This window comes from Nicotiana tomentosiformis, chromosome 3 (assembly GCF_000390325.3).
Source record: "Nicotiana tomentosiformis chromosome 3, ASM39032v3, whole genome shotgun sequence".
In the NCBI taxonomy this organism is placed as follows: domain Eukaryota; kingdom Viridiplantae; phylum Streptophyta; class Magnoliopsida; order Solanales; family Solanaceae; genus Nicotiana; species Nicotiana tomentosiformis.
The window spans coordinates 86,659,783-86,687,681 of NC_090814.1; the positions used below are offsets into that span (position 1 = coordinate 86,659,783).

Genomic DNA, 27,899 nt, shown 5'->3' on the forward strand with positions numbered 1-27,899 from the left:
GAGAGAAGTCATTTCATTGAAGCTCTTAATTACGAAATTTTTTAAGAATAATTTTAAAACATAAAAATCGATATAAAAGCATATTGAGTAGTGAAAATTTATATCACAAGTACTACCTTCTGTATAGTACTCTCCCTGTCCGACAAAAAATATAGCTCATTTTTTCTCCTTTTAATCAGCAACAAAATGCTGTCCATTTTCTTCTGAAGGAAAGTGTTTCAACATAATTGTATATTAAAGAAACTTTTTTTCTATTTTAATAAGACAAAAGTCAACGTATAACTATATTTTACACCCAATACACCCCAAACAACTTACATTTTCAACTCAACTCTGAATAGTCATGCTGAGTCAAACAATGAAAATCATAACTGGACGAAGGAAGTGCCAAATGAAAAACGAAAAAGACAAAATATTTCTCACTATTTCGGTAACGAAAAAAATAAGTTTTTGAAGAAAAAAAGAAGAAGCAAATGTGTTATTTTGAGCATGTGCTAGGGAAAAAACGGAGGGAAAGGGCATTGGAAAAGCAACGATGAATAACGTTCTTAAGAAAAGTAAGAGAGTAGTCCAAAAACAAGAAATAAACAATTTTTTTAAAAAAAGAAGAAAGATTCTTGGAGCAACGGTAATTTTATCTTTGTATAACCTATAGGTCAGAGGTTCAAGTTGTAGAAGCAACCACTAATACTTTCATTGGAGTAGATATTCTACATCACACTTCTTGATTGTGGTTCTTCCCGGAACCATGTATTAACGCGAAATATTTTGTGTACCGAACTAATCTTTTTGAACAATTTTTTTTTAAAAAAAAAGAAAAGAAAAAGGTTGGAGCATTGAGTCAAAAGGTGAAAAAAGCTTTCAAATGGGGCTCCGATTTCATCTCTCCTAACTCTATAAATTGAGACAAGACTGCAAGGCAAGCGTGTAAGAAGAAACAAATTAAAGAGAGAGAAAAAGAGCGCGCAGTCGCAGTGGGATCGATCAATTGATCAAGTTGTTAATTGTTTTTCATTACCTGTCATTATTATTAAGGCAGAATCCACCAACGTCTCCTTCCTTTCCTATATACGACCCATTTCCAATTTTCTCTCTCTCCATCATTTTCTCCATTCCCGTACATTATTATTTCACATTTTCCCCATTATTGCTTATTTGATATTGACATTTATATAAAAGAAATATACGTTCAACTTGTTTCAACATTTTGGAAGTATTATTTATTCATAGAGCAGAGGATCACAAAAACAGATCTATCTTTGGCTTGAATATGGAACAGAAGCACGTATTGTTATCGGCATTGAGCGTAGGGGTTGGAGTAGGGCTTGGATTGGCGTCAGGACAGGCTGTTAATAAATGGACCGGTGGTAATTCGGCGGCGGAAGGGATAACGGCCGACCAAATCGAGCAGGAACTTCGACGCCTCTTCGTTGACGGCAAGCATACCAAAGTCTCCTTTGCTGACTTCCCTTATTTTCTCAGGTAACAGTTTTTTCACAAAGCCGCCATTCTTTCTATCTTCAGGTTTTTTTTTGATAATTTGCTTAATATCTGTCAAATGCATATACGTAAAAAAGCTCTCACTGCTATACAAATAATTCCCTTATATTTCAATTTCTTTTTCTATTGTCTTTCTTAAATGATCATTTTATATAAATTCCCTGGATCTCATGATCTAATTGGGTTAAGCCTACGTTATGTAATCATCCTGTCCCCTGCAATGCATTGCGCGCACCATCGATGCTTATTTTCGGGTTTGGAATCTTCAAGTTGGGAGTTCTCTGTAATTTTTCTTTTAATTTTCTTATTGAAAGTTTGTTTCTTTTTTTTTTTTTTTTTTGGTCTCTGTTCCCGTCAGTTTTTAGTCCTTCAATAAAAACAGCTGCTTTTTAGATAAATCAACGATTTTTTTATTTATAATTTTACTTTGTTCGTAACTTATTTACTCTGATGATGTATGGTTTTTCAAAATTGGCCCTTGAGTAAGCAAACTACTCTGGTGCTCAAAGGTCCATTAGTAATAACATGCACTTGCAGGCTTGCAACTACTACTTGAATCTCCAAATTTTATGAATTAGGTGAAACTGGTGATTTCAAAATTGTTGGTCGTGGTAAATCTTAAGCCCAAAATGATCTGGCACTTTCAAACACTAGTTTATGGTCTGCTTCTAGTTGGAATTGCTGATACTAAGACAGTGGCTAGCGGCTAGATATTGCAACTAAAGTTTACTCCCTCCGTCCCAATTTATTTGGTTGTGTTTTACTCGGCACAAAGTTTAAGAAATAAACGAACACTTTTGAAATTTGTGGTCTTAAATATCCTTAATAAATATTTTATACCAATAAATCGTTTTATTAAGGGTAAAATAGGAAGTTTAAATCTCAAACGTTTCCAATTAAAAAAAGTTCATTCTTTTTGGAATAACTAAAAAGGAAAGTATTGTCACATAAAAATGAGACAGAAGAAGTATTTATTTTAAACAGTTTCATTCTTCAAAAAAAAAGAGAAGTATTATACCATGTACCTGTTACATATCAATAGCAAAGGCAATGGGTAACTCCTTCCACTAAAGCTTAAGCAAAGGAGAATTAATCACCTAATGCTTTTTGCCTCCCTATAATTTGAATTCTGGTCTCTTATTATTTTTATTTTACTTAATTGACTGCCAACCACACCTTGGGTGCATCATCTATGTGTATTTCTTACTCTTACCTGTTGTTATCTAATTAATAGACAACCTAACTTATCAAAGTACAATAATTCCTCTGGTTTATATGTCTTAGTTTGATCGACACAAAGTTTAAGAATGTAAAGAAATTTTTTGAAACTTGTGGTTTTAAATTAAAGGTATGCGTGTAACATGCGAAAAAAACTCTTTGAATTTTGTTGTCTTATACATGTCACGTCACTCCCATAAGAAAGTGTTATTAAAGGTAAAATGAGTATATTGGAATTACAAAATAGAAATGTGGCATTCTTTTTTTAAACAGACTAAAAAGGAACATAAGACATTTAAATTGAAAAGCATGGAGTAATAATAACCAGCCACCCACTAATGCTTGCAACCTGTGAATTTTATGGGTTGCATGTCCGGAGTTCTTCTCAATACAGCAAAGTTGTTGAATGCGGAATCAAAATAAGCAGAAGAATGTAACAGCTTTTTGTTTGACAAAATTCAAGTACTGGTTATCCCTTGACACTTGCACCAAAAGTTCTCACTCCTTCACCTAATGTTCTGTTGTTGGAGAGTTATGCTAAATTTCATTGTGGTGGCTCCAGTTAGGATCTTGGTAAAAGTTGATAATTTTGAAAATATATGTTCACTTCCAACTTGTTGTATTCCCATTTTATCTCTGGTAATCTCTACGACTATATGTTGAGGACGGTTTCCGTTCACACTTATTAATCTCCTTCAAATGTGATGGCTTTGACAGTGAACGGACGCGCGTGTTATTAACAAGTGCAGCATACGTTCATCTGAATCACTTAGATGTGTCTAAACATACAAGAAATCTTTCTCCTGCAAGCAGGGCCATACTGCTTTCAGGGCCTGCTGGTATGGCTTTCGCATTTAAAGTCTGTTCCAAGTTGATATGTTATCTGCATTTAGCGCTTTAACTATGCTAGATACTTATAATGCAGAACTTTACCAGCAAACTCTAGCGAAGGCTTTGGCGCATCATTTTGATGCTAAGCTGCTGCTTTTGGATCTAACTGACTTCACTCTAAAGGTATTGTGTAAGGCCTCTTTTTACCGTACTTTAGCATATCTTCTGCTGATACTTGTATTCATTCTATTTCATGGTCAATCGTTGCAGATGCAGAGCAAGTATGGAATCTTCAAGAAAGAATCGGTAAGTACTAATTTTTACTATCTTTGAAGAATTATATTCTTATTTGGTCAAAATATTGTTGTCTTCAGGCCCATTTCATATTTCCTTAACTGTTGAATCTAAATTCACTTCCACTATAAGTAAAAGGAATCATTTCGCCCCTAGTGGAATATTACCTGATTCAGCATCTTACTTTTGTAGGCTTTCAAGAGGTCAACCTCAGAGTCTATGTTGGGACGTTGGTCCAGTTTGATTGGTTCATTCTCAATTCTTCCAGCAAGAGAGAATAATGGAGGTATATGAAGAAAGGCCATAGTTCTTCACTATTTGGTACACTTAATTGTATTTGTGTCTGTTTATGTAAATTCATGAATATATCTGAACTTAAATATAAGAATATGAATCACAAACTATTTGATCTCCAGATCTGCTGATTTCGTTTACGCGTAGGTTATATTTAAAGGAGGTTCTAGATGTTTATGAAGTTACAAAATATTAGTTGTCGTATAATACTCCAGCTTTAACAGTACGTTTATCTTGTGGGAAGTGATGCAATTTCCACATTAACACCAGCAAGTTGTTTTTGTCCTGTACCCGAAGAGTAAAAGCAATCAAGCCTGATTCTAATTTCATAAGTCCTAAGATGGAATTAATTTATCGTGAGAACTTTTCAGAGGCTGCTAAGTGTAAAGTTAAAACTATTGATCAGAAAACAAGAAATGTAAAGTTCAAGTAATTGCTCAAGTTCAACATCCATCTTTCACGTGGAGCTCAGCAGCTGGTATGCTGATGGTTCTGATTTCGATCTAGACCTAATCAGAATTTTAGAACTTAAAATCTCAGGCTTGATACTTTCATGTTGTTTTACATCTCCAGATGCTCTTCATATACAGTTTTTATTCTTTTTTTGTAGGTACCTTTTCAAGGCAAACCACTGCGTTTGATGCCAAATCAAGGTATATTAGTTTTCTTCCTCATTCAGATATTAATGCAGGTCTTTGGAGTTGATATTTCATTTTAACCCTTAGCCTTGGGATATACAGGAATAGGGAAGGTGCAAGCAACTCTCTAAAGCATCGCAGGACCGCCTCTGTTTCTTCTGATATAAGTAGCATCAGCTCTGACTCCTGTTCTTCAAATCCAGGTGGGATGCTTGTAGGGAATTGATTTACTTGCCATGGCTCTGCTATCTTTATGTTTTTTTATTGAAGGATCTCACCAAATTTCCCATCTAACCATCAACCAGCTTTACCGGATGTACTGTACTTGCAACGGATTTCTAGATTCATCTCTTGCATAAGTTGCATCTATCAATTTCATAATGTTGAATTTTGAGTAACCTATGAGGGATAATCATATGATTGAAGATTATCTTCTGATCAGTTCTTGCTTCTTCATTTTCATTAGCTCCAACCAAGCGGGTGAACAGCTGGTCAATAGATGAAAAGGCTTTATTACAGTCACTTTACAAGGTATTAAATTTTCTCTTAATTTCAAACTTGTATCTGTGTCGTTATTCCATATGATCTTCTCAGTATCTTTCACGTTATGATTGTTTCATCTTAAATCTTACTAACAAAGGAGGTTACTTGCAGGTTTTAGTGTCGGTCTCTGAAAACAGCCGTGTTATTCTCTACATCAGGGATGTTGACAGACATCTTCAACCTCCCAGAGTTTATAAACTCTTTGATCGAATGCTGAAGAAGCTGTCGGGATCGGTGTTGGTTCTAGGCTCCAGGATGTTTGAGCATGAAGATGATTGTGAGGAAGTAGATGAGAAACTCGGTCTTCTATTTCCTTACAGTATTGAAATCAGGCCCCCTGAAGATGAGACACATCTTACAGACTGGAAAACACAACTGGAAGAGGACATGAAGATGATTCAGTTTCAGGACAACAAGAATCACATTGCAGAGGTGCTTGCAGCAAATGACCTCGAATGTGATGATCTAGGATCAATCTGTCGAGCTGACACAGTGGTGCTGAGTAATTACATAGAGGAAATTGTTATCTCTGCTATATCATATCATTTGATGAACAGCAAGGATCCAGAATATCGAAATGGGAAGCTCCTCATATCATCCAACAGGTAGATGCCAGATTTCCAATTTGTTTGAGTAGTTTAGCTTCATTTATTTTTCTTACTTGATGTTTATGTACGTACTATGCTTCGTCTGGTGTAGTTTGTCCCATGGATTAAGTGTCTTCCAGGACGGAAAGAGTGGTTGCAGAGACTCCCTCAAAATGGAGGCAAATGCTGAAACGTCCAAGGTTCTTTTGCATTTTGGTGTTTCTGTTGAACCTTGGGGAATTATCTCAGACGAAATTAATTCTATTTTCTTTTTTCAAACAAAAATAGGATACTGGGTTAAAGCCTGAAACAAAGTCTGAGAACCCAACATCTGAGAGTAAGGGCGAGGCTGAAAAATCAGTTCCTTCAGCAAAAAAGGATGGAGAGATTAAGGCCCCGGTAAGTGCAGCACCTGATAGAATCGTTTTAGCAACCTTCTCTACTAAACCTTTCAGTTGGTAGTAGTTGGTCTTGAGAGCTGTATTCTTTCTTTTTCTTCTCAAATGTCATGTTGACACTTTTTATAGGATGTCTTTATATTCCTCTGAAAAAATTAATGCTGATTTACTGGTTTCAACAATGTCTTGTCACACTGTGCGCTTACATTTTTTACTCTCTGATTTGCATCTTAGTATATATTTTGACTATTTGGTCCAACTTGATTTTTTGTTTGTTAATTCAATCTTCATTTGGTGTTTCTTCCATTTGCTTTAATGTGTAATATGATATCTACAGGAAGTTCTTCCTGACAATGAATTTGAGAAGCGGATAAGACCAGAGGTTATACCTTCAAATGAAATTGGAGTGACATTTGCAGATATTGGTGCTCTAGATGAAACAAAAGAATCACTTCAGGAGCTGGTCATGCTTCCTCTTAGAAGACCTGACCTCTTCAACGGTGGACTGCTGAAGCCTTGCAGAGGTATACTACTCTTTGGTCCACCTGGCACTGGGAAAACGATGCTGGCCAAAGCAATAGCCAACGAAGCTGGAGCGAGCTTTATAAATGTCTCAATGTCAACCATTACTTCAAAATGGTTTGGGGAAGATGAAAAGAATGTCAGAGCTCTTTTCACACTTGCAGCGAAGGTTTCTCCTACGATCATTTTTGTGGATGAGGTTGATAGCATGCTCGGGCAGCGGACAAGAGTTGGAGAGCACGAGGCTATGCGAAAAATTAAGAATGAGTTTATGACTCACTGGGACGGTTTATTGACTAAACCAGGTGAGCGTATTCTTGTTCTTGCTGCAACCAACAGACCTTTCGACCTCGATGAAGCAATAATCAGGCGGTTTGAGCGCAGGTACTTCTATAGCTCGACACCAATCATTTACTTAGCTTAATTGTGTTCTCCAGTCGTGTGAATTCATTTTCACCAGTATGTTATGCATTTCGACACTTTACTGCTAATCCTCTACATCTCAAAGAAGCTTTGTAAAAAGAGGAAGAAAAAAAGAGAGGCAGAAAGCAAGTTAGATCTTCTTCTCTGGTGGCTTGAACTAAATGCTGATGCCCTTAAGCTTCTCCACTCTAGGATGAAGATCTATTTCTTATAGTAATCTTCATAGAAATATCTACTTATAGTCTTTCTCTTTTGAGCATAAATATGAAGAACGAAAAAAATATTATTCATGCATTTGTTATGTGTTTCTGTTAGTTTTACATTATTTTCTGCTAGACTAGTTGCACGATTCTTAATTTTCTGGTGACAAAAAGTCTTCTGTCATCAGAGGTATGTTGCTCATCGTAATGATTTTGTTAGCTCTTGCCTTATCTTCTGAAGGCTTAATAGGCAGTTAGTTTTGCAGATATTTTACTCTGTGCAATGGTTCCTATTGATACTCTGACGTTAAGGAAACATTTATAAACTTCAAGACCTTTTTCAGTTAATGATGATATAGCAAAATGAATAAATGCTCAAATTTGGTTTTCGTGTTCGCCAGAATTATGGTCGGTTTACCTGCAGCTGAGAATAGAGAGAAGATTTTGAAAACTCTTCTAGCAAAGGAGAAGGTAGAAGATCTTGATTTTAAAGAGCTCGCAGCCATGACCGAAGGATATAGTGGAAGTGATCTTAAGGTTGGTAATGTTCTATTTCCAAAATGATATAAGAATATGCCTATTATTATTATCTTGAAATAACTGAAAGCATTAATTTCCAACAACAGAACTTGTGCACAACAGCAGCTTATCGGCCTGTCAGAGAGCTAATACAACAAGAGAGAAAGAAAGATATGGTAATACTGCAAGCTTCTAGCTCCCTATTGTTCTCGCCAACGTAACCTTTTTTATCTATCTGCTTTATTGTGTATTCTTCGTGTTCTCTTATTGATTCTTCTTCCTCATAGAAAAAGAAGCAGAGAGCTGACGAAGGGCAGAGTACAGAAGATCACTCAGATGAGAAAGAAGAAGCCACAGAAGAAAGAGTAATTGCTTTGAGGCCTCTAAACATGGAAGACATGAAACAGGCAAAGAATCAGGTAATCCATTTCTTATATTGGGTCCATGAGGCTTAATGTCTAAAACCAAAAAGATCCTAATCCAGATTATAAAGATACTTCTGTTCTCCTTTTATTGGACCATCTGAAGCATTTAGTTCTTTCATTAATTTTTTCTTTGTCCTAGCATTTGCTCCCAAAGCTACTCTTTGGCCATCTTGGATAGGAAATTGTAGTTTTTGGTACACAATTTCTTGGATGGACTAATATCATAAAAATTGGTTCTTTGCACTATCATGACATTACAGTATCTCCTTGGTTTTGAAAATGAAATTTCATGTTTGCTGTTTATTCCACAGAAGTTGTAATTAGCTGCAGCTCTGCTTTATTATTAGTGATGATATTATGGCTGATTGTAGGATTGTGTTTTTCTAACACAAAAGTGCAATACGAACCGAGAATTTTATTGTATAGATTAATGCATGGAATATCAAGCAGTTGGCCACTTTGTAGTCTTTCTTTTGTGGAATCAAAGAACCTGGAAATCAATACTAACAAATATGCATGCAAAGGACTTATTTCCTTCAGTGCTGTTGTTGTATTCAATTTGGCATACACACACATCTTCATGAATCACTTTTTTTTGTTAGGTTGCTGCTAGCTTTGCTTCTGAGGGATCCGTAATGAGTGAGCTGAAGCAGTGGAATGACCTTTATGGAGAAGGAGGTTCTAGAAAGAAGCAGCAGTTATCTTATTTCCTTTAGGTCGTCAAATATATGCATCAAGAAATGATTGTCAGCATTATTTTTCGTGAAAGGGGTGATAACTGTGATCGCTACAACCTTCAGAATCAAAATCGCATTCTCCTGAATCTAAGGAAGAGATACTCGAACCCTGTGCCAAACTGGTCTCCACTTCTGAGAGTGTGACATGAATATGCATGAAATGTGCTTGTCAAATGCTTGCTTGTGTTTGTATGTGGATGGTTGCAGAAGGAAGGAGAATTCAGTCTGTTTCTGCTCAGAGCTACGGTTAGCCCATAGCAGTCTTGTAGGATATCAAAGATGATCTCTGCGTGGCAACTGGAATGGCACATGGACTCGGAAATGTCACAGCAAGTTATGATTTTGTTCATCTATAGTTATTCCATGTAATAGTGTATTGTAAATTAGTCTTGTTTACAGTTAATGCTATAGTGTAATTTATCAACTTCTGTTCAAAGAGTTTCCTCGGACTAATATATTCTTCATTTGGACACTTTACAGCACAGGTTTGATTTTCTTTTGAAATTTGGGAAGTCATTTTAATATGAATGTAGTTTGTGCGACTTGTTGCCATGCAACTCTTTCTTAAATATCTTAGAGCTTGAGCCTAAACAAAACGGCTTCAGGACATTCTGTTTCACAAGACGGATTTTTCACAGGCTCATTTACAATCACTTTATCAAACAACTTAATTCGTGCGCGTTGAATTTTGAACTTGCTTCATAACTGGTCTGGAGGGAAGATTTTTTTATAAGTAGCTAAGTGCAAGCATTTGAAAACATGTTATAAGCTTAAATGAGTTACCTAGGGATTACAAGATTCTATAATTGAAGTCTTCTCTTTTTCAGGTTTCACTTTAAAACTTCACAAAGTTGCTATTCAGTTCTAAAGTATATGCGCCTCTAGCTTATTATTTAGAGATTAAAGGAAAGGAAAAAGAAGGAAAGTGAAATCAAATTTTAGGTATAGATTGGATTTGTTGAATCATGAGAGTTGAGAAGGAATTTTGTTAATCAAGATTTAGTAAGAGTTCTACCATCTTCCTTTATCCTTCGATCGATGATCTATGGGAGATTGGTTGCAACCACTGAGTTAAGATTAAGAATTGACCTGATTAAATTTTGTTGGTTGACTTCCCTCAAGAAGATTATATGATTTAATGTTTTGTCTATAGAAAGGGGAATTTGAACAGAAGCAAAAAAACCAATTAAAAAAAAGAAGAAGAGGGGGGGAGAAGAGAAAACTCGTTTAACCGTCTGGTAAAGACAGGCAAAACTTGAGCATAACTAATCTTTAGGTGACTGAAATTTGTGAGAAACCTTGGAGTACACCTATAAATTAATTATCAATAGAAATTGTTGAGTGATGATTTTTATGAGCTCTTGAATGAGTTTACACTTGCATAGTTGTTTGTGAAAAGCTCATTAGGATGACGTCGGTGTAACTAAAATGAATTTGTTATAAATAGAATTGTATTTAAAGTGAATGTATATATTTTAGAGAGATTTTAGGGTTTGTTATTTTGTAGCTAAGTTATTTTTCGCCGATAAATATAAGGGTTTTATTCCATTGTAATTCATCCCAAATCAATAAAAATTTTGTCTCTACTTTTCTCTGCAATACTTCTTTCTCTTATTGTTTTATAACATGTTATCAGCACGAGATTCTAACCAATTGAGTAGAGGGCGGTTGTTTTAATTTGTAGATATACTATTAATTAGTTATCTAATGTTTGAGAAATTAAACCACCCGTGGAGAGAAGATATAGGAATTTGCGTGAGGCTCCTGCGTGAATGCATTGATATTCATATACTAGGCATCTTCTTTAGTCAACTGGCTTTGGGATACATGCATGTTGCTCAATTTTCTTTACGAATAAATTCTGGATTTAATGTAAGTATTTTATTTTATTTTCTCTTTTAAATTGTAGAAATTCTATAATTTGATTTTAAATACAAGCAAAGATAATAAATTTTAATTATAACTCTACTAGAGTTTGTAAGAAATTATAACAACCCGAAGTGGTAAAATTTCTATGTCTTACCATGATCAAATTCAAGTATGCTTGTGAGCACAAGAAGTGGAAACTCGTCCCATTGAATTTGCTTCATTCTCATTCCCTTAAAAGAATGTGGTAGCAGTATGTGATAAGTCTGAAATAAGACAAAATTATTAGCGTGAAGGTATCAATGGATGTGCATGTGGCAATAGACGAAATTATAATCGGCATCATTGTGGTAATGAGAACAATAATGATTCTCAAAATAATACTTCATTTTGTGAAAGTAATGTTTGTCATCGATTTGACATGAAATTTTATAAATCACATATAGATGATTATAGTCTATTCATTATGTGAATGTGACAACATGTGATTTATGAATACATATTCATTCTTGAAAGAACATGAACGCGCTAGTGGTGGTGAATATACCACGCTTACCCCTAGAAGGAGGTTTGAGATGAAATAAGAAAATAATTTTATTATATTAGCATGAATGATCATTAATCACGTACCTATTGTGATTATGCCAAAATATTATGGCAATGTGATTATTACAGGGCAAAAGTAATGAAAGCAACATATCTTGCCTATAATTACTTTGATCATAACCATAATTATATAACTTTCTCCGTGAAAGAGATATTCACCATATGGATGTTGATGAATATGTGGTAGTGCAAAATTAATTGAAAGCTCTGGAAGAGCCAATTATACTATTTTGGAGAAATAAAATTGATTATCAATAAGGTTCTTGTGTCGTAGTAAGTCTCAAAGAAACTTATTGACTTTCTAAAGTATCGCGAAAGCGGTTGGTTATATTGAGACTATAAATAAAGGAAAGATTTAATATCTCGGCATAATATATATGTGAAAAGCTACCCGCTTTATTCTCCAGTTTGTACTACACAAATAAAAGATTGCCACAATAAAGTAGAAGTTTATTGATATAAAAACTTGTATCATAATAAACTTGGAGTTTATTAATAATTGTACACGTTATGGTATAAACCTGAAGTTAATCAATATTGATAATTTATTTAGTTAGCATAATTAGTTTAGCCATGTTAATTTAAGTATGATGTGCAAAAAGAAGAAGAAGAAAATTCACATGGATAAATATTAAGAACTAGAAAGTTCTTTACGAATTCTCTTATGTTGCTTGTTCTCATTAATTAATAGACCAACTAAATTTGGGATTGAATCCCATGAATGCTGAAAATATCAAAGGTGAATATGGGCACATTCACCTTCTATGTATACCATATAATATGCATCTATGAGATGGTTACATGTGCGATTATTATTAAGCTGCAACCTGGTGTTTACGAGATAACTTGCTCAATAATTTAATTCAGAGCATATTCCAGATTTTCTATTCAAGACAGTTCATCTTGATAAGTTGGTTTACATTATAGTTGGTTTAGCAAAATAATTCATTGAGTGTCTCCACTTAATAGCTAAACGATTGCTTATGAGAACAAAGTTATCTGTATTAATTTGATATACATTATATACGAAAGTATATGATATTCTCCCCGCACAAGTGGTACAAGATCAAGAACCAAATAATTCTATCTTATTATTATTAATGTGCGATGTATATTTTGATTAACACCATAATGGACAAAGGTGGATTTTCAAAGTTGAGGAAGCAAGTTAGTTTTTCTAACATGAGGGGCAGACAAGATAAATAGTTGACAAAAAATTACGTGGAATGAATTATCATTTGTACATCTAGATCCTCAAATAAGATAATATGAACTTGAAATTCATAAAAAGATAATTCATCTGCAATATATTGCAAAGCATGTCAGACGCATTTGTTGACCCAAAGAAAGTAACTATATTCTCATTGTAAATGTTCCTATTAAAATAAGTCCTAGAAGGACAAAGCCTATGGTACGCTTAAAGCATATAGACAAATTGGTTTTAAATAAAATTCTTGAAAAAGAAGATGAGCAAATGATCAAAATGATCATAATAAGGAGGCAAGTGATCTAGAAGATCACATGACATAACACTTCATAAAATCTCATTAGAGTTTTAGAAGAGATCTCTATGTTATGTCTTTATGAAAAAATATTGTAACCGATATATAATGTTAGTCGGCGATATCTATGATAGCGCTAAGTATAGATGAGGATCTTAAGTCTGTCGAATAAAGACACAAAATATCGGCCAAATGGAAGAGACAAAGTTCGAATAAAATTGGTTTCATATGAAAGACATGTAGATTTGGACATGTAGTTCAAACACTTAAAAGTATAAAGTCAATGGTATGTGTAATTATTTTTATCTATCTTATATGTCTAGCATGACATAAAAACTTGATATACATCTAAAGTCCATTCATATGGCTTATATGGCTTAACTTATATGACAATCCCTAAAGGATTTAAATTGGTTAAAGCATATAGAATTTTTGGTCATGAAGTACCACATCCTAAGTGTAATTGTGCACATATGTATCTTGCTATAACTATAAGCATGATAATATGATAGCGAATTTTACCTCTATGGAGATATTGAAAAGGCCATTCCACAACATTTTATGAAGACATTACATATCTATCAAGAATTTCGATTTCAAGGTGCAACATATTCATTCAAGTTAATATAGGTGATTTGCTTATCAAATCTCTACTAACGATCTTTTAAAGATGGTGCACAAGATTGGAATGCAAAGACTCAAATATCTGAATTAGTGTTCTTATCAGAGGGAGTTAATATGCGTTGTACTCTTTTTTTTCCTTACAAGGTTTTGTCTCACTGGGTTTTTCTTGCAAAGTTTTTTAATGAGGCAACTAAAAGGCGTATTTCTAAACATGTGTACTCTTTTTACTTCTCTAGAATTTTTTCCCACTGGATTTTATTTTAGTTAAGATTTTAACGAGACACATTATCTGTTGAATAGATATTCAAGGGGGAGTGTTATAAATAGAATTGTATTTAAGGTGAATATCTATATTTTAGAGAGATTTTAGGGTTTGTTACGTTGTGGCTAAGTCACTTTTCTGTAAGGCCCCGTGAAATTTTTACCTAAAATTCGGGGTCTCGTGGTGCCGAGATAGACCTATGTGTTGATGATTGTAGAGATTCTTCGCGGCGAGCTTGCTCACCGCGGTTCGGACTTTTTGGGTTGATTGGGGAGTTGATGAAAATTTTTGAAAGTGCAGGGCATTTCTGCGGTCGCAAAACTGATATGCGAACCGCAGATCTGTCGCAGACTGAAGCAGAAATATGGGCAAAGTTTTGGACCATTATGTGGCCGCATAATCATTTTGCGGGCCGCACAACTCGCCGCAAATCCAACACAAAAATTTTCGGAGGGAAGTTCTGCGGCGCATTATGCGACTGCATAATAGGTCTGCGGACTGCAGACCGGTCACAGAGTGAGGCAGGAGTGCCCAGTTCCGGAGGGACATTATGCGGTCTATTTTGCGGACCACAGAAGTATTATGCGGTCGCATATGCGACCGCAGATCTGCTTCGAGGCTTCTTTTTAATTTTTTTTTTAACCCGACCCTATTTCGATATATTGAGGCAAAGGGTCACTTTTGAAGCAAAAATCTGATATTTCTAGAGAGAGGGGTTACCATAGAGTGGGAGGAGAAGTTACTAAGCTTATTGATCATTAACTCTTGCTCCAAGTTGAAGAATTCACAAGAAAATCCACTAGGTCTTCATCCTAGAGGTAAGAATCTACTCCATAGCCCTCAATTTCGTGATTTTACGGAAAATAGGTAATAAGAAAAGCAATTCTTGGGTCTGGGAGTTGTCCATTATGCATGCATGTACTATCAAGGATGGGAAAAAAATGTTGAGCTAAATTGGGTAGACTTTGGGTAGTGAGATGGAGGAATCCACCATAGGAGGACCTTAAAATCATAATACCCACCTAGTGTTTGATAAAATGCTCAAATGAGCTGGAACCATAACTCTCTCCTAATTTGTATTTAATTTGCTATATTTCTAAATAAATCAAAAAGGCTAAGAATTCCGGAACATTGTAGTAATTTAAAATGCTTAAGGCGAGGTATGTTGGCTAAACTCATCTCTTAGAATTGAACCCCACAATATCCTTGTAAGTCCCGAATTGTTCATTATGAATTGATTGTTCCGAATAAGCCTTGTATTGAAAGATATATATTCAATATGTATTCCAATATTCTTGTTATGTTATATTCTATCTGAAAATGTGCTCGAGGCATGAGTTGCATAACCAAAGGTTATATCTTTAAGTCGTGATTCAAATGAAGGCTATTATACCAAATTGTGTAAGAAATCTCAATGTGTTTAACATTCTTATTTGCTCAATATGTGGACTTAAAGTCTTGAATAAAAATGCTTTGTTGTTGATGATCCGTGATAAGGTTTGAAAGTGAAAGAGATGAATATGAAGTATGAAATACGGCCAATGTGCTGTAACACTCCTCAAAGCTATAAAAGTTTTAACACATGCTAAATATAGAATTTAATTGTTTTTATCTTGCCTTGAGCGCATAAAAAATAAACTTCTATTACGGATTTAAACCCTTGTGATTGACTTTTGTATTACTTCTCTATTTATAAATAATTAAATATACAATTAGGAGAATATTAATAATTTTAATATTATTAATTATTAAAAGTGGGTATCATTGGATGAAAAAGGGGTCCAAAGAAAGCAAAGCAACGGACTTATACGAATAAGAAACAGAAGCACGTTCCAGCGAAATACTCATGCAGGTAACAGAAAATTCTAGATTTCTTTACAAATCACTAGTTCTTGAACTCAGGTATATACAATTTCCTATTCTCAATTATCCTACAGTAGTAGGGAGCATATGAGCCGAGGCTCTTGTTGCTGAAAATTTGCCTAGCCAGGCTAAGTTATGATACATGAGCGCTGAGAACCATGAAGCGAGTGGCACCTCGTGGATTGGGCCTATTCGATTAGGTTGGGATCGAACCCGTGCCAATCACACTATGACTAAGATAAAAATAAGTCAGGATAGTTGGAACTCCCGAAGTATGAAGTGAAGTATTTCTTTTGAAAGAAAAAGAAAAGAATTTCTTTTAGAATATTCATAATCTGCTGTTATGCCATTATTTTAGAATTGTTCTTCAAAGCTTGACGTTTTTCATGCATTTAGAATCTTTGCTTGTAATGTATATTTTATTAAGATTTTGTCCCCCGTTATTGAGACTCACTGAGTACAATGGATGGTACTGGCGTTCTCTTTTGGGAGCCTGCGTTGGTCTACGGTATAACGTAGGAACCGATTTTGCAGGCGAGCAGGCTACATGTTAGGACTTCCCTCACTTCTAGTGCTATTGGTGAGCTCCGCTTTTGTTCGTGGAGTATTCCTTTGGGTCGTCATTATTTAGCTATTTCTTTGTTTACTTGGAGAACTGGCTAGGAAATCTCATGTCTTGAGTAGCGCGTCAGTTTATCAGTAGAGGCTTCATAGACACAATCGGTGGGTTAAGATTCAAGTGTTTTTGATAATAACTTGGTAGTATGTCAGTAGTTACTACGAATAAAGTTTTGGAGTTGGTTTATTTTAAATATTCAAATTAATTAAAAGTATTTGATTAAAGTATTGCCTTGCTGCATATAAAGTTTGAAGCTATAATAGTTTTGATAAGCGTAGATGGTTCGCTCGGTCAAATTTACCGATCGGGTGCCGGTCATGGCTTGTTCAGAAAATGGGTCGTGACAAACTTGGTATCAGAGCGTCAGGTTTATAGAATCCTAGGGGTCTATAAAACCGTATCAGTAGAGTCTTATTTATAGGTATGAAGCGCGCCATACTTATAAGTAAGAGGCTACAAACATTTAAGAAAAGTCTTATTTTTTTTTCATACTTTAGATCGTGCAGTAGAGCCTACCTCTAAGAAATTATCTAATGTATTCGTTTCTCCAAAACTTGCAAAAATGGCTCGTATTCGCAACTCTGACACCGACACTCAAGATGCTACTCAAGAAACTATTGCTACTATTGTGGCTCAAAGTAGAACTAAGAAGGCTTCAACTCAGAAAAGGAAGGGTAAATCCACAAAGGGGGTTCAAGTACCCCACACATGACTTGCGGTTTCCAGGCAGTTAAAGAATCATGAGAAGAACTACCCCACACACGACTTGGAGCTTGCAACAGTGGTGTTTGAATTAAAGATATAGCAACACTACCTATATGGCGAGCATTGTGAAGTATTTACAGATCACAAAATCCTCCAGTACATTTTCAAGCAGAAAGAGTTAAATTTGAGACAGAGAAGGTGGCTCGAGCTATTGAAGGATTATGACATCAATATCCTTTATCACCCGGTCAAAGCTAATGTGGTAGCAGATGCACTTAGTAGGAAGTCAATGGGTGTCCTGGCCCATCTTGTAGTACAAAGGCGAACTTTGGGTCGAGAAATTCAAAAACTAGAAAATGATGGAATTAGATTGGATGAGACCGAAGAAGGAGGTATAATTGCTTATGCCTTAGCGCAATCCTCTCTTGTTGCGCATGTTAAGGCTAAGCAAGACGAAGATCCGTACTTAGTGAAGTTAAAAGAAGGATTCAGAAATAAAGAAATCACTACTTTCACTCTAGGAAGTGATAGAGTTTTGAAGTTGAATGATCGATTATGTGTGCCGGATGTAGATGGGCTTAGGAAGGCCATAATGGAAGAAGCTCACAGTTCAAGGTACTCTATCCACCCAGGTGCTACCAAAATGTATTTGGACTTGAAAGAGTTGTATTGGTGGAAAGGCATGAAGAAGCAAGTAGCAGATCATGTGGCCAAATATTTGAATTGCCAGCAAGTCAAAGCCGAGCATCAGAGGCCTGGTGGCCTAGCTCAATATATAGAGATACCATAGTGGAAATGGGAGATGATTAATATGGATTTCGTAGTAGATATGCCTTGCACATAATGTAAGCATGATTCAATTTAGGTTATTGTAGACCGACTAACAAAGTCCTCTCATTTCCTACCAGTAAAGACGACAGATTCCGTAGAGCAGTATACGCAGTTGTACATCAAAGAAATAGTCCAATTGCATGGTACTCCAGTTTCAATAATATCTGACAGAGGCCCTCAGTTCACGACGCATTTTTGGCAGGCATTTCAGAAAAGATTAGGTACCAAGGTCAATTTGAGTACCGCTTTCCATCCACAGACCGATGGTCAGGCAGAAAGGACCATTCAGACTCTCGAAGATATGTTGCGAGCATGTGTTATAGATTTTGGAGGTAATTGGGATGATCACTTTCCACTGATAGAATTTTCTTACAATAATAGCTATTAGGCCAGCATTAGTATGGCTCCTTATGAAGCGTTGTATGGGCGAAGATGTAGGTCTCCAGTGGGTTGGTTTGAACCAGCAGAGGTGTCGTTGATTGGTCCAGAGTTTGTTTGTTAGGCCTTAGAGAAAGTCGAGCTAATCAGAGAAAGACTAAAAGCGACTCAGAGTCGTCAAAAGTCTTATTCTCACAAGAGGCATCGTGACTTAGAGTTCATGGTTGGTGATAAGGTATTTTTGAAAGTTTCACCAATGAAAAGAGTTATGATGTTTGGTAAGAAAGGGAAACTTAGTCCTAGATTTATCGGACCTTATGAAATTATAGAAAAGAAGGGAAACGTGGCTTATGAGCTAGCGTTGCCCATTGAGTTGTCCCTTGTTCATCCTGTCTTTCATGTGTCTATGATTAGAAAATACATTCATGATAAGTCGCATATAATACCTGCCGACGCCATAGAAATTAAAGAAGGCTTGACTTATGAAGAGGTACCTATAAAAATTCTCGATAGGCAAGTAAGAAAGTTGAGAACAAAAGATAGAGCATCGGTAAAAGTTTTGTGGAGTAATCATGATTCAAAAGAGGCTACGTGGGAGGTCGAGGAAGATATGAGGAAGAAGTATCCTTATTTATTTGAGGAATAAGGTATGTGAACCTAGGTTTTGCATGACATTTATAGTTCATTTATTAAATACAAGTTAGCAAGTGTTTATGTCCCTACTAGATTATACTTAGTTGTTGAAGTAATTTAGTTTCTGTCAGAGTATATTTAGTTATTAAATAATTTAGTATCATGCCAGAGTACATTTAATTCATTAAAGTGATTTACTTTTGCTGAAGTGTTGTGCTTTAGATTTTGGTTGGTTATTGTGGTACCTCCTTGCCGGAGTGTGAGTAATTAGTTTATTAATTGTGTATAGTGCCTATGAATGGCCTGTTATGGTATATTTAGTTGTTGTTGGTGTAGTTGTGGTATTGGTGACAGTGAAATCTTTTTGGATAGTCCAATTTATAGGGGAGACTCTGCTAAAATTTTTGAAAATTTAGGGAGTTAGCCAAAATTTAGAGTCCCTTGGGAAAGTGAGTGGTGCTAAGAAAACTTAAGAAGTTCAAGGACTTAAGGAATGATTGTTAGCTTAAGAATAAGGCCCTAGCAACATTTGAGGATAAAAGTTTTTAAGGAGGGGAGATTATAACACTCCTCAAAGGTATAAAAGTTTCAATACATGCTAAATATAGAATTTAATTTCTTTTATCTTGCCTTAAGTGCATAAAAATTATACTTCTATTACGGATTTAAACCCTTGTGATTGACTTTTGAGTTACTTCTCTATTTATAAATAATTAAATATACAATTAGAAGAATATTAATAATTTTAATATTATTAATTATTAAAAGTGGGTATCATTAATTATTAGTTAAGTAAAAAAAATAACAAAATAACAAAAAAAAGTGGGGGGACAAGCCTAAAGCCCATAAAGGGCCGTTAAAAAGCAAAAGGCTTAAAGCCTTAAGACTTGGACGAAAAATGGGTCCAAAGAAAGCAAAGCAACAGACTTATACGAATAAGAAACAGAAGCACGTTCCTGCGAAATACTCAAGCATGCAACGGAAAATTCTAGGTTTCTTTACAAATCACTAATTCTTGAACTCATGTATATATAATTTTCTATTCTCAATTATCCTACAGTAGTAGTCGGTAAGAATTGTTAGAACAAGACCTCACTCCAAAACTTAAAAATTTAGAAGTTGAACCTAAAATTCTTAGAGTTGAGAAAAGATTAATACTTTGGGAAAGTTGGATACTTATTGTGACTTATTGTTGTAGTATTTGATCGTTGAGTTGATTACAAGAATTGGAACTTACATTGTTGCTTGAAAGGAGAAATTGAGGTGAGTGGATATAACCCTTTACTAAAGTGGTTCTACTCACAAAAACACGCCCACAAAGTATTTGATAAAATGTTTTAAAGAGTCAACATGTGCTTAATTGGAACGTGTGAATACATGTTGACTTAGTATATTCTAGTTAAATGACGAACGCAAAACACAAATTTAATTTATGCTCGCTAGTCAAAGATAGTATTGTATAATTATCGTATCCATGGGGATTGGATTTAAACAGTATTATCGTAGTTTGTAGCTAGATTGCTATCCAGGAGGATCAACAATGGGGATTTATATAATTAATAATCTAAAATATACCGCTATTGACTAATGGCAATCGTAACAAAGGTAAGCAAAGAAGTTATCAATGGGAGAAAATATGGGTTGATAGGATAGGTGCAAGATAATTGTTCGGGATCTAACTCTAGATAATTCACTTCTAATGTTCAAGTGAGTCTCTCAAATGCACTTAATTATCAGTACAATTGTTTAGTAGAAACTCCTCTCTCGATTAAGTCTCAACCTCACAATATGAACCAATTTAAGATCGGTGAAGATATGCAAGAATTCGTAATGGATTGATTTTTAGGAGAACCTCTTTCAATTATACTCCTAACTAGGTTTAATCAAGGATTCAACTAGCCTCTTTCGATTACTTATAAGAATCTATGAACTCAACCAACAATATAGTGTAAATATATCACAAGTTATGCGTCTCTCGATTATAAGAACAAGTGAACATAGATGCAATAATTTAATCTTCCCAAAACGATTCAAATACATAAAAATAGAGCTATAATCCACGAATAACCATAAATACACCAAATCCATCAAAATCCAAATGGATCTACTCCATAGACATAGAGAAGTTCTTCACAAATATAACTAAAATATAGGAAAACATAAATACAATTCAAACCCGGATCTTGAGTGAGGAAGGAAGGATGAAATCCTTGTTCTCTTGCTTCTCCTTAACTTCCTTAGGTCTAAGGTATGTCAAAAGTCCAGAAATGGTATTTTTTTCGTGTATTTAACTATCCCCCAAATAAACTCCGGACGAAAATACCCTATTTTAGCGAAATTGAAAACATACTCTAATATTTTTGCACTACCGCGTCGCATGCCGTGCCGCGGCATGCGCCGCGCTAGTGGTAATTTTCAGTATGATTTGCAACTTTGATTCTAGGCACATTTTGCACTGCCGCGCCGCCCCATGCGGCGCGGCAGTGCATTTTTTGTAGAGTAATTCATTTTTCCAGTTTTTGACATCCGGACTTGGTACTCGACCCCCGAACGCTATCCCGGTTTAATCCCTTGAGCTTTTACTCAGACTTCAAAGCTCCAATTAGCTCGAATTTGCTCCGCAACATCTAAATAACTCGAAATCACTCCTACACAGCATAAAACACATAATAATTGCAAAGCATTATTAATTAAAGCGCAGTGAATTAGAGTGCAATAAGCGACTAAAATACGAGATTATAGCCTACCATCATTAAAGCTTATATATTTTTCTCGAGAAGTATAATCGTCTATTTTTCATATTTTTATGCTTTATTACGTGATCTTACATGTTAAAGTTTCAAGAGTTAGATAGAACTTGTAAAGATACTTTGAGTAACTTTATTTCATGCGTATGTTATGTATACACTCAAGAATATTATTATGAATATTGATAGATCACTTTCAAACAAGATTTAGATTTGAAAAGTCACAAGAAAAAGTTTTAGAAAGAAAGATTTTTGGGAGTATCCTCTATTCTGAGAAGGGGTCATCGTCCAGGCCGAGGGTCCTGACCAAGGCGTGACTTCCTGGAAGTACTTATGCCAAAGTAGGGAGCATACGAGTTGAGGGTCTTGTTGCTGAGAATTTGCCTGGCCATAATAAGTTATGATACATGAGCGCTGAGAACCATGAAGCAAGTGGCACCTCGTGGATTGGGCCTATTCGATCAGGTTGGGATCGAACCTGCGCCGATCACACGATGACTAAGACAAAAATAAGTCAGGATAGTTGGAACTCCCGAAGTATGAAGTAAAATATTATTTTTTTGAAAGAAAAAGAAAAGAAAAGAATTTCTTTTAGAATATTCTTAAACTACTGTTATGCAATTATTTTAGAATTGTTCTACAAAGCTTGACGTTTTTCATGCATTTAGAAACTTTGCTTGTAATGTATATTTTATTAAGGTTTCGTCCCCTGTCGTTGAGACTCACTGAGTACAATGGATGGTATTGACGTTCTCTTTTGGGAACCTGCGTTGGTGTGGTACAACGTAGGAACCGGTTTTGCAGGCAAGCATGCTACATGTTAGGACTTCCCTCACTTCCAGTGCTATTGGTGAGCTCCGCTTTTGTCCGTGGAGTATTCCTTTGAGTCGTCATTATTTAGATATTTCTTTGTTTACTTGGAGAACTGGCTAGGAAATCTCATGTCCTGAACAGTGCGTCAGTTTATCAGTAGAGGCTTCATAGACATAGTCGGTGGGTTAAGATTCAAGTGTTTTTGATAATAAATTTGTAGTATTTCAGTAGTTACTACGAATAACGTTTTGGAGTTGGTTTATTTTAGATATTCAAATTAATTAAAAGTATTTGATTAAAGTATTGCCTTGTTGCATATAAAGTTTGAGCTATAATAGTTTTGATAAGCATAAATGGTTCACTCGGTCGAATTTACCGATCGGGTGCCGGTCATGGATTGTTCAGAAAATGGGTCGTGACACGTGCCAAGAGTGACATTGTGTTATAGCCATTGGTGCCAATGAAGCGAATGGTATATAAAAGATAATGAAATGAGTTGTCAATCCTTTAAATAAATAAACACCCTGGGAGTGTCGTTAGTCATCGAGGAAGGGTAGGTTGAAATAACCTAACCCCGAAACTACACGTGCCGGTGTAGGAGCGAAGTGTGATTGTACCCCTTTATGGGGATAAGATTGATGTGAAGAAAATATTTCCCTTTATTGGGATGAGATGTTTGCTAGAAAAGGGTGATGTCGATCCACACGGCATTGTGGTGAGACAGCCTAGCCGGTCGGGTCGTGATCGGATGCCATGCCGCATACATGGTGGTGATTGTGCTTGAGATTACGAATAAAACAATGATTGAGACTGAGATAATGATTGTGATTGTGATCGTGGTTGATGTCTTTGGGTGAGGCGACCTAGCCGATCGGGCTGTGATCGGACTCTGTGCCCAAGATCATGGTATATCGGTGCTAAGATCTCTCCAAACTTAAAATATGGAAATTTACTTGAAAACTTGTCTTGCTCCTAATTTGATATTTTGGTATTGTTTGAGGCTCCTATTGATTTTATTATTGTCCTTACTTATGCTATCATTTGTTCTATTGAGAGGGTGTTTAGTCATCCATACTAGTACTATTTCATACGTACTAACGTCCCTTTTGCCCGGAGCGCTGCATCTTTAATGGATGCAGGTGGTTTCGCACCAGGTGGCATTGATCATTGATAGCAGTACACCATCTTCTCAGTAGATTTGGTGAGCCTCACTTCATTCGGGGTCGTGTATCTTTTGTCCCACGTGTATTATATTTTGAGGTATAGTCGGGACCTTGTTGCCGGCATCATCATAGTATTTTGTATCCGTAGAGGCTCCGTAGACACAATGTGGGTTGTATATGGGTGTTGGGAAAGTCAAACTAGCCTTGTTGTATTTGAATCACTTGTACACTTTAACTATGATTGTGTATGTATTTTGAGACTATAAAATGAAGCGACTTATGGTAATGGAATTGACATTGTTCACGGAATCTACTTAATATTTAATAAATGATATAAATATATCTTATCTTTATCCATGGGCGAGTTGGGTAGAAGGCATTGTAAACGCTTGCTTGGCCGGGGTATTTTGGTTGAGCGCCGGTCGCGCTCCCAAAGGTCGGGGCGTGACATTTTTCTCTATAAATAAAGGGGTTCTATTCCATTGTAATTCACCCCAAATCAATAAGAATTCTCTCTTTGCTTTTCTTTGCATTACTTTTCTTCTTCTCTTATTGTTTTACAACAGAATTTAATCAATATATTATCATTATAAAGAATTACTTCTTTCCCTTTCAAGTGAATTAAAAAATAAAAATAACTTTTGAAACTTATATTTTTAAATATATTATAATATTTGTGTGACTATATATTCTCATTAAGAATAAAAGATAAAATAAAAAACTAATTTTTGCCATACTAGATTTCCTTGGTACTTTATATATGTCAACTTAAGCTGATGGTTTATACTACAGTACTAATTAGTATAGCAATTTTCCCAATAATTTGACATGTTAATGACAAGCAAAGTCAGGAATCAGGAGCTAAGAAAACTGCAGAACAGCACAAAAAATTCGAAACCAGAAAAACCGACCATCTCCTCTTTACGCAACACGCACATATTTGGATCTTCAATCGGCCATTGAAACACACAGCGAACATGTGTGGGCTTGGATCGTAGAGTAGAGATGGGAGGTTTAATGGTGGAGAGGTATGAAAAGCTAGGGTTAAAGGAGTCGTTGAGTCGAGCCTATCATTACCCAATTGCTTGTGAAGAGCTTAGCTGTATTCTAAGAAATGCATATTCTAAAATTCCCAAAAATTTGCAAACTCTCATCTTTCAGGATTCCCTCGCCGCCTTTCGCCTCCTCCCTCAGTAAGTCACTCCTCCTCCTCCTTCGATTTTTTTTAGAAATTACTACTGCATAATCTACCTGAGGAGTTAATAGGTTTGTCCTTGTATTTTCTTTGATTCGATTAATAGAAATTTAACTCCGTGTATATAAAAGCATAGTTCGTCCAAGGTAGATTGGAAAACAGTAATTGCAGCATAATTGACTGATGGATTAATACGATTTAGAATGTTTAATCTGATTGATATATGTTCCTTTTCACTCACTAGCAAATTGTTGATTATTACATTTGAGAATCGAAGTTTCCGGTGTGCATATAAAGAACTGGAGAAGCATTTAGTAAAATTTGCAAGTTTAGAAATTGATCAACACTTTCCGTGGGGCTTAGCACTTGTGCTAACATGTTGGTTAACCTTATAAAAGACACCCTAGCTACTACATTTTCATCTTTTTTCTGCTTTCTTAATGATAAGCATTTGCTGGTAATAAGGGCTTGATGGAGCCATGCCATGTTGAAGGAGAGATCCAATCCTTTCTACTTTGAGGTCCCTGAATCAAAAGATCTTATAGACAACCTAATTTGCTGACATTAAGAACATAATAATGTTCACATATTTCTTGTTCATGAAATTGTTTGTTGTTGATCCGTATTTAGTGATATGTTTCTATTTCAAGTAAAAGGAACCTTAATATTAAAGTTTTCACTTCAGAATGCAGACACAAGCAGCCATATCAGCAGCAAATGGTCTGCTTCACAGCATCGAGGCTGCATTACCTAAACAAAAAAAAGTTTTAGCTGCATCTGAATTTAAACAGGCTATGGTTGCTCAAAGGAGGCGACGGAAGGTCCAACCAATGGTAGAAGGTAGTTTTAATTTAACATTTCTTTTCAATGAAAAAGGTCACTATAGACATTTAGTGCTTTCAGTATGGAATACCTTTTTGTCAAACCCTGCGGATTAGGACACCTGTAGCTTTATTGCCTTTGATATCCAGCCATAGTGGCATATTCCTGCAAGGCCATTTTTTAAATGTCAACTTGCAGCCATGTCTGCAAGAATGGAGTGGACAGCTTCAAAGGAGAGTTATTTCCAGAACTCTGGAAATGCCCCCTCCCCCCCCCCCCCCCCACACACACACACACACACACACAAATAAGAAAGAAAGATATGTTTGTGTGTGTCAGAGTCCTTAGAGACTTTAGTTGAGAACATTCCTCCACCTCTTCTTCCCAGTAAAGGGAAAAACATTAGTGGAGAAATGGACAGCATAATATACTACTTGGTAAGGCAAAAGATCATCCTCCAGTTAACAGTTAAATCTCGAATTTATAGTGCCTCCACCGACCCTCATGCCACAACTGAACTTCAGCTAATGTAGATTTCATAAGGAATGGTAAAGCAAATTGCTAACCAGTTGTAGAGACGTTAACATTCAATATGGTGTCCTTTTTCTAAAATATTGCTCAATACTTCTGTATCTGCTCACTGCATTCTAATTTTGTATTGCTTCTTTGCATTCCAGGTAGGAGCCAACTTCCTCAGGATGTTCTTGTACACATATTTGGCTTCTTAGATTTAACGTCTCTTGTCACTGCCTCTTTAGTCTGCAGGTATGAGTCTTTCCTTATCAACTTAAGTGGTTGCGTCAATTAAATTCAGTGTAGGCATCTCTTGAACATAGGACCTAGTCCTCTGTCTGATTTAATCAATTACCAATTTACCATATCAGAATGATATATCAAAAGGTGTCTACTTTTGCAGGTCGTGGAGTGTGGCAGCTAGTGACAACCATCTGTGGCAGTTGATGCATATTAACTTTTTCGGAAGGCCAAGTGACAACCCAAATATTATCAGGCTTACCTATGGTGTGGAGAGAGTTACTTTTACTCCGGGAAATACCACCACAGCTAGTGTTGACTGGAGAGATGCTTTCAAGCGAGCTTATAGAGGTATTCCCATTGGCTGCTATCCCACTTTGATAAGGCAGAATAATATTCCGGCTATGTTTCATTGTTTTTATCCATGTTGTGTGAGTTTATAGACCACTTGGACTATTCTAGCATTATCATTTGTCTTCATTCAGAGAGGTCTTTACTCTATCTGCTTGTTTTCTTTTTTCTTAACAAATTTTTTTGTCATTTTTTTTTCATACACCCTAGCTGTTTTGACTCAGGAATTTCAAGAAAGATAACATCCCAGAGGGGCTTTTGCAAGCAGTGCAATTCAATTGTTTGGCTGAGTAATTCCAAGTGTTCCAATGAATGCTTTGGGAAAATTTCTGATGAACATCAGATCATGCCTGTGTCAATTAAACAGGTTTGTGAATGCTATCTCCTTAGCACTGTAAGGAGAAAAGAAATGTTCCTGTCTCTTCAGATTTTCTTAGTTCAATACAACATTGTTTTTTCACCATCTTAAGCAGCTCATAGCTAGTCCTGCAAGGTTTTCTGAAGTTGTCTTTTGCCTTTGCCAGATTGTGGACTACGTAATAGAGGAATCCATACCTTCCTCAGATAGTGATAGTGATTCAGATGACTCAGTTGATGGCTCACTCTTCAAGCTGTGGGCGTATCCCACGAGATTTGGCGAGCCGCATGCCGGATGTGGTAGCATATAGAAGATCCTTGTTAATATATCGAGATATAAACAGTGTTTGCTGGGGACTGAAACAATGAGGTAAAAGATTGTAATTAGTGCACGTTCAAATATCAATCAAATGTGACAATTAATTAGCCTTCTCGGTTGTTTTGTCCTTTTTGTTGCTTCTGGTAACAAAGACATGGTTAATTTGAAATGGTCGAATTACATCCTTTCTACGTCGAGAGTTATAGAAATGAAAATCTCATCAGTGTAAATACATATTGGATTGGGTTCTCACGCAGATTGCAACTATTCGTTGAAACCGCCTAACTTACATTTTTACCTATTGGAACAAGTGCAAGTTAATTTTTATTACTATTTGTTGTTTTTATTACTCTCTACCTTC

At 35.8% G+C, this 27,899-nt stretch overlaps 2 protein-coding genes across 3 annotated transcripts; both read left to right on the plus strand.

Annotated features, from left to right (window-relative positions):
- The first annotated feature begins 925 nt into the window (after positions 1-925).
- Positions 926-9,601, plus strand: LOC104117172 (uncharacterized). Of its 2 annotated transcripts, none has more exons than XM_009628183.4 (16): positions 926-1,482; positions 3,436-3,557; positions 3,644-3,732; positions 3,820-3,855; positions 4,036-4,129; positions 4,748-4,790; positions 4,878-4,978; positions 5,242-5,306; positions 5,430-5,923; positions 6,018-6,105; positions 6,194-6,304; positions 6,641-7,209; positions 7,850-7,985; positions 8,075-8,143; positions 8,255-8,386; positions 8,995-9,601. In XM_009628183.4, the coding sequence occupies exons 1-16, from the start codon at positions 1,271-1,273 to the stop codon at positions 9,106-9,108; spliced, it is 2,475 nt and encodes an 824-aa protein (XP_009626478.1). In that variant the 5' UTR covers positions 926-1,270; the 3' UTR covers positions 9,109-9,601. The 2 variants fall into 2 exon arrangements, with proteins under 2 accessions (XP_009626478.1, XP_070053322.1); XM_070197221.1 differs by having other exon boundaries at positions 928-1,482; positions 6,018-6,129; positions 6,209-6,304.
- Positions 9,602-24,529: 14,928 nt separating this feature from the next.
- LOC104117173 (F-box protein At5g52880) lies at positions 24,530-27,729 on the plus strand. The gene is made up of 6 exons (XM_009628184.4): positions 24,530-24,934; positions 25,622-25,776; positions 26,436-26,523; positions 26,675-26,862; positions 27,087-27,229; positions 27,387-27,729. The coding sequence occupies exons 1-6, from the start codon at positions 24,747-24,749 to the stop codon at positions 27,528-27,530; spliced, it is 906 nt and encodes a 301-aa protein (XP_009626479.1). The 5' UTR covers positions 24,530-24,746; the 3' UTR covers positions 27,531-27,729.
- The last annotated feature ends 170 nt before the right edge of the window (positions 27,730-27,899 follow it).

What these genes read in the sequence shown, in the direction of transcription:
- LOC104117172 (XM_070197221.1), top strand. Translation starts at nt 1,271, where the DNA reads ATGGAACAGAAGCACGTATTGTTATCGGCATTGAGCGTAGGGGTTGGA. An exon ending in GCGTTTGATGCCAAATCAAG is followed by an intron (nt 4,791 to 4,877) that starts GTATATTAGTTT and finishes TGGGATATACAG; the next exon opens with GAATAGGGAAGGTGCAAGCA. An exon ending in CTCCTGTTCTTCAAATCCAG is followed by an intron (nt 4,979 to 5,241) that starts GTGGGATGCTTG and finishes CATTTTCATTAG; the next exon opens with CTCCAACCAAGCGGGTGAAC.
- LOC104117173 (XM_009628184.4), top strand. Translation starts at nt 24,747, where the DNA reads ATGGGAGGTTTAATGGTGGAGAGGTATGAAAAGCTAGGGTTAAAGGAG. An exon ending in GCCTTTCGCCTCCTCCCTCA is followed by an intron (nt 24,935 to 25,621) that starts GTAAGTCACTCC and finishes TTTTCACTTCAG; the next exon opens with AATGCAGACACAAGCAGCCA. An exon ending in TTTCAAGCGAGCTTATAGAG is followed by an intron (nt 26,863 to 27,086) that starts GTATTCCCATTG and finishes GTTTTGACTCAG; the next exon opens with GAATTTCAAGAAAGATAACA.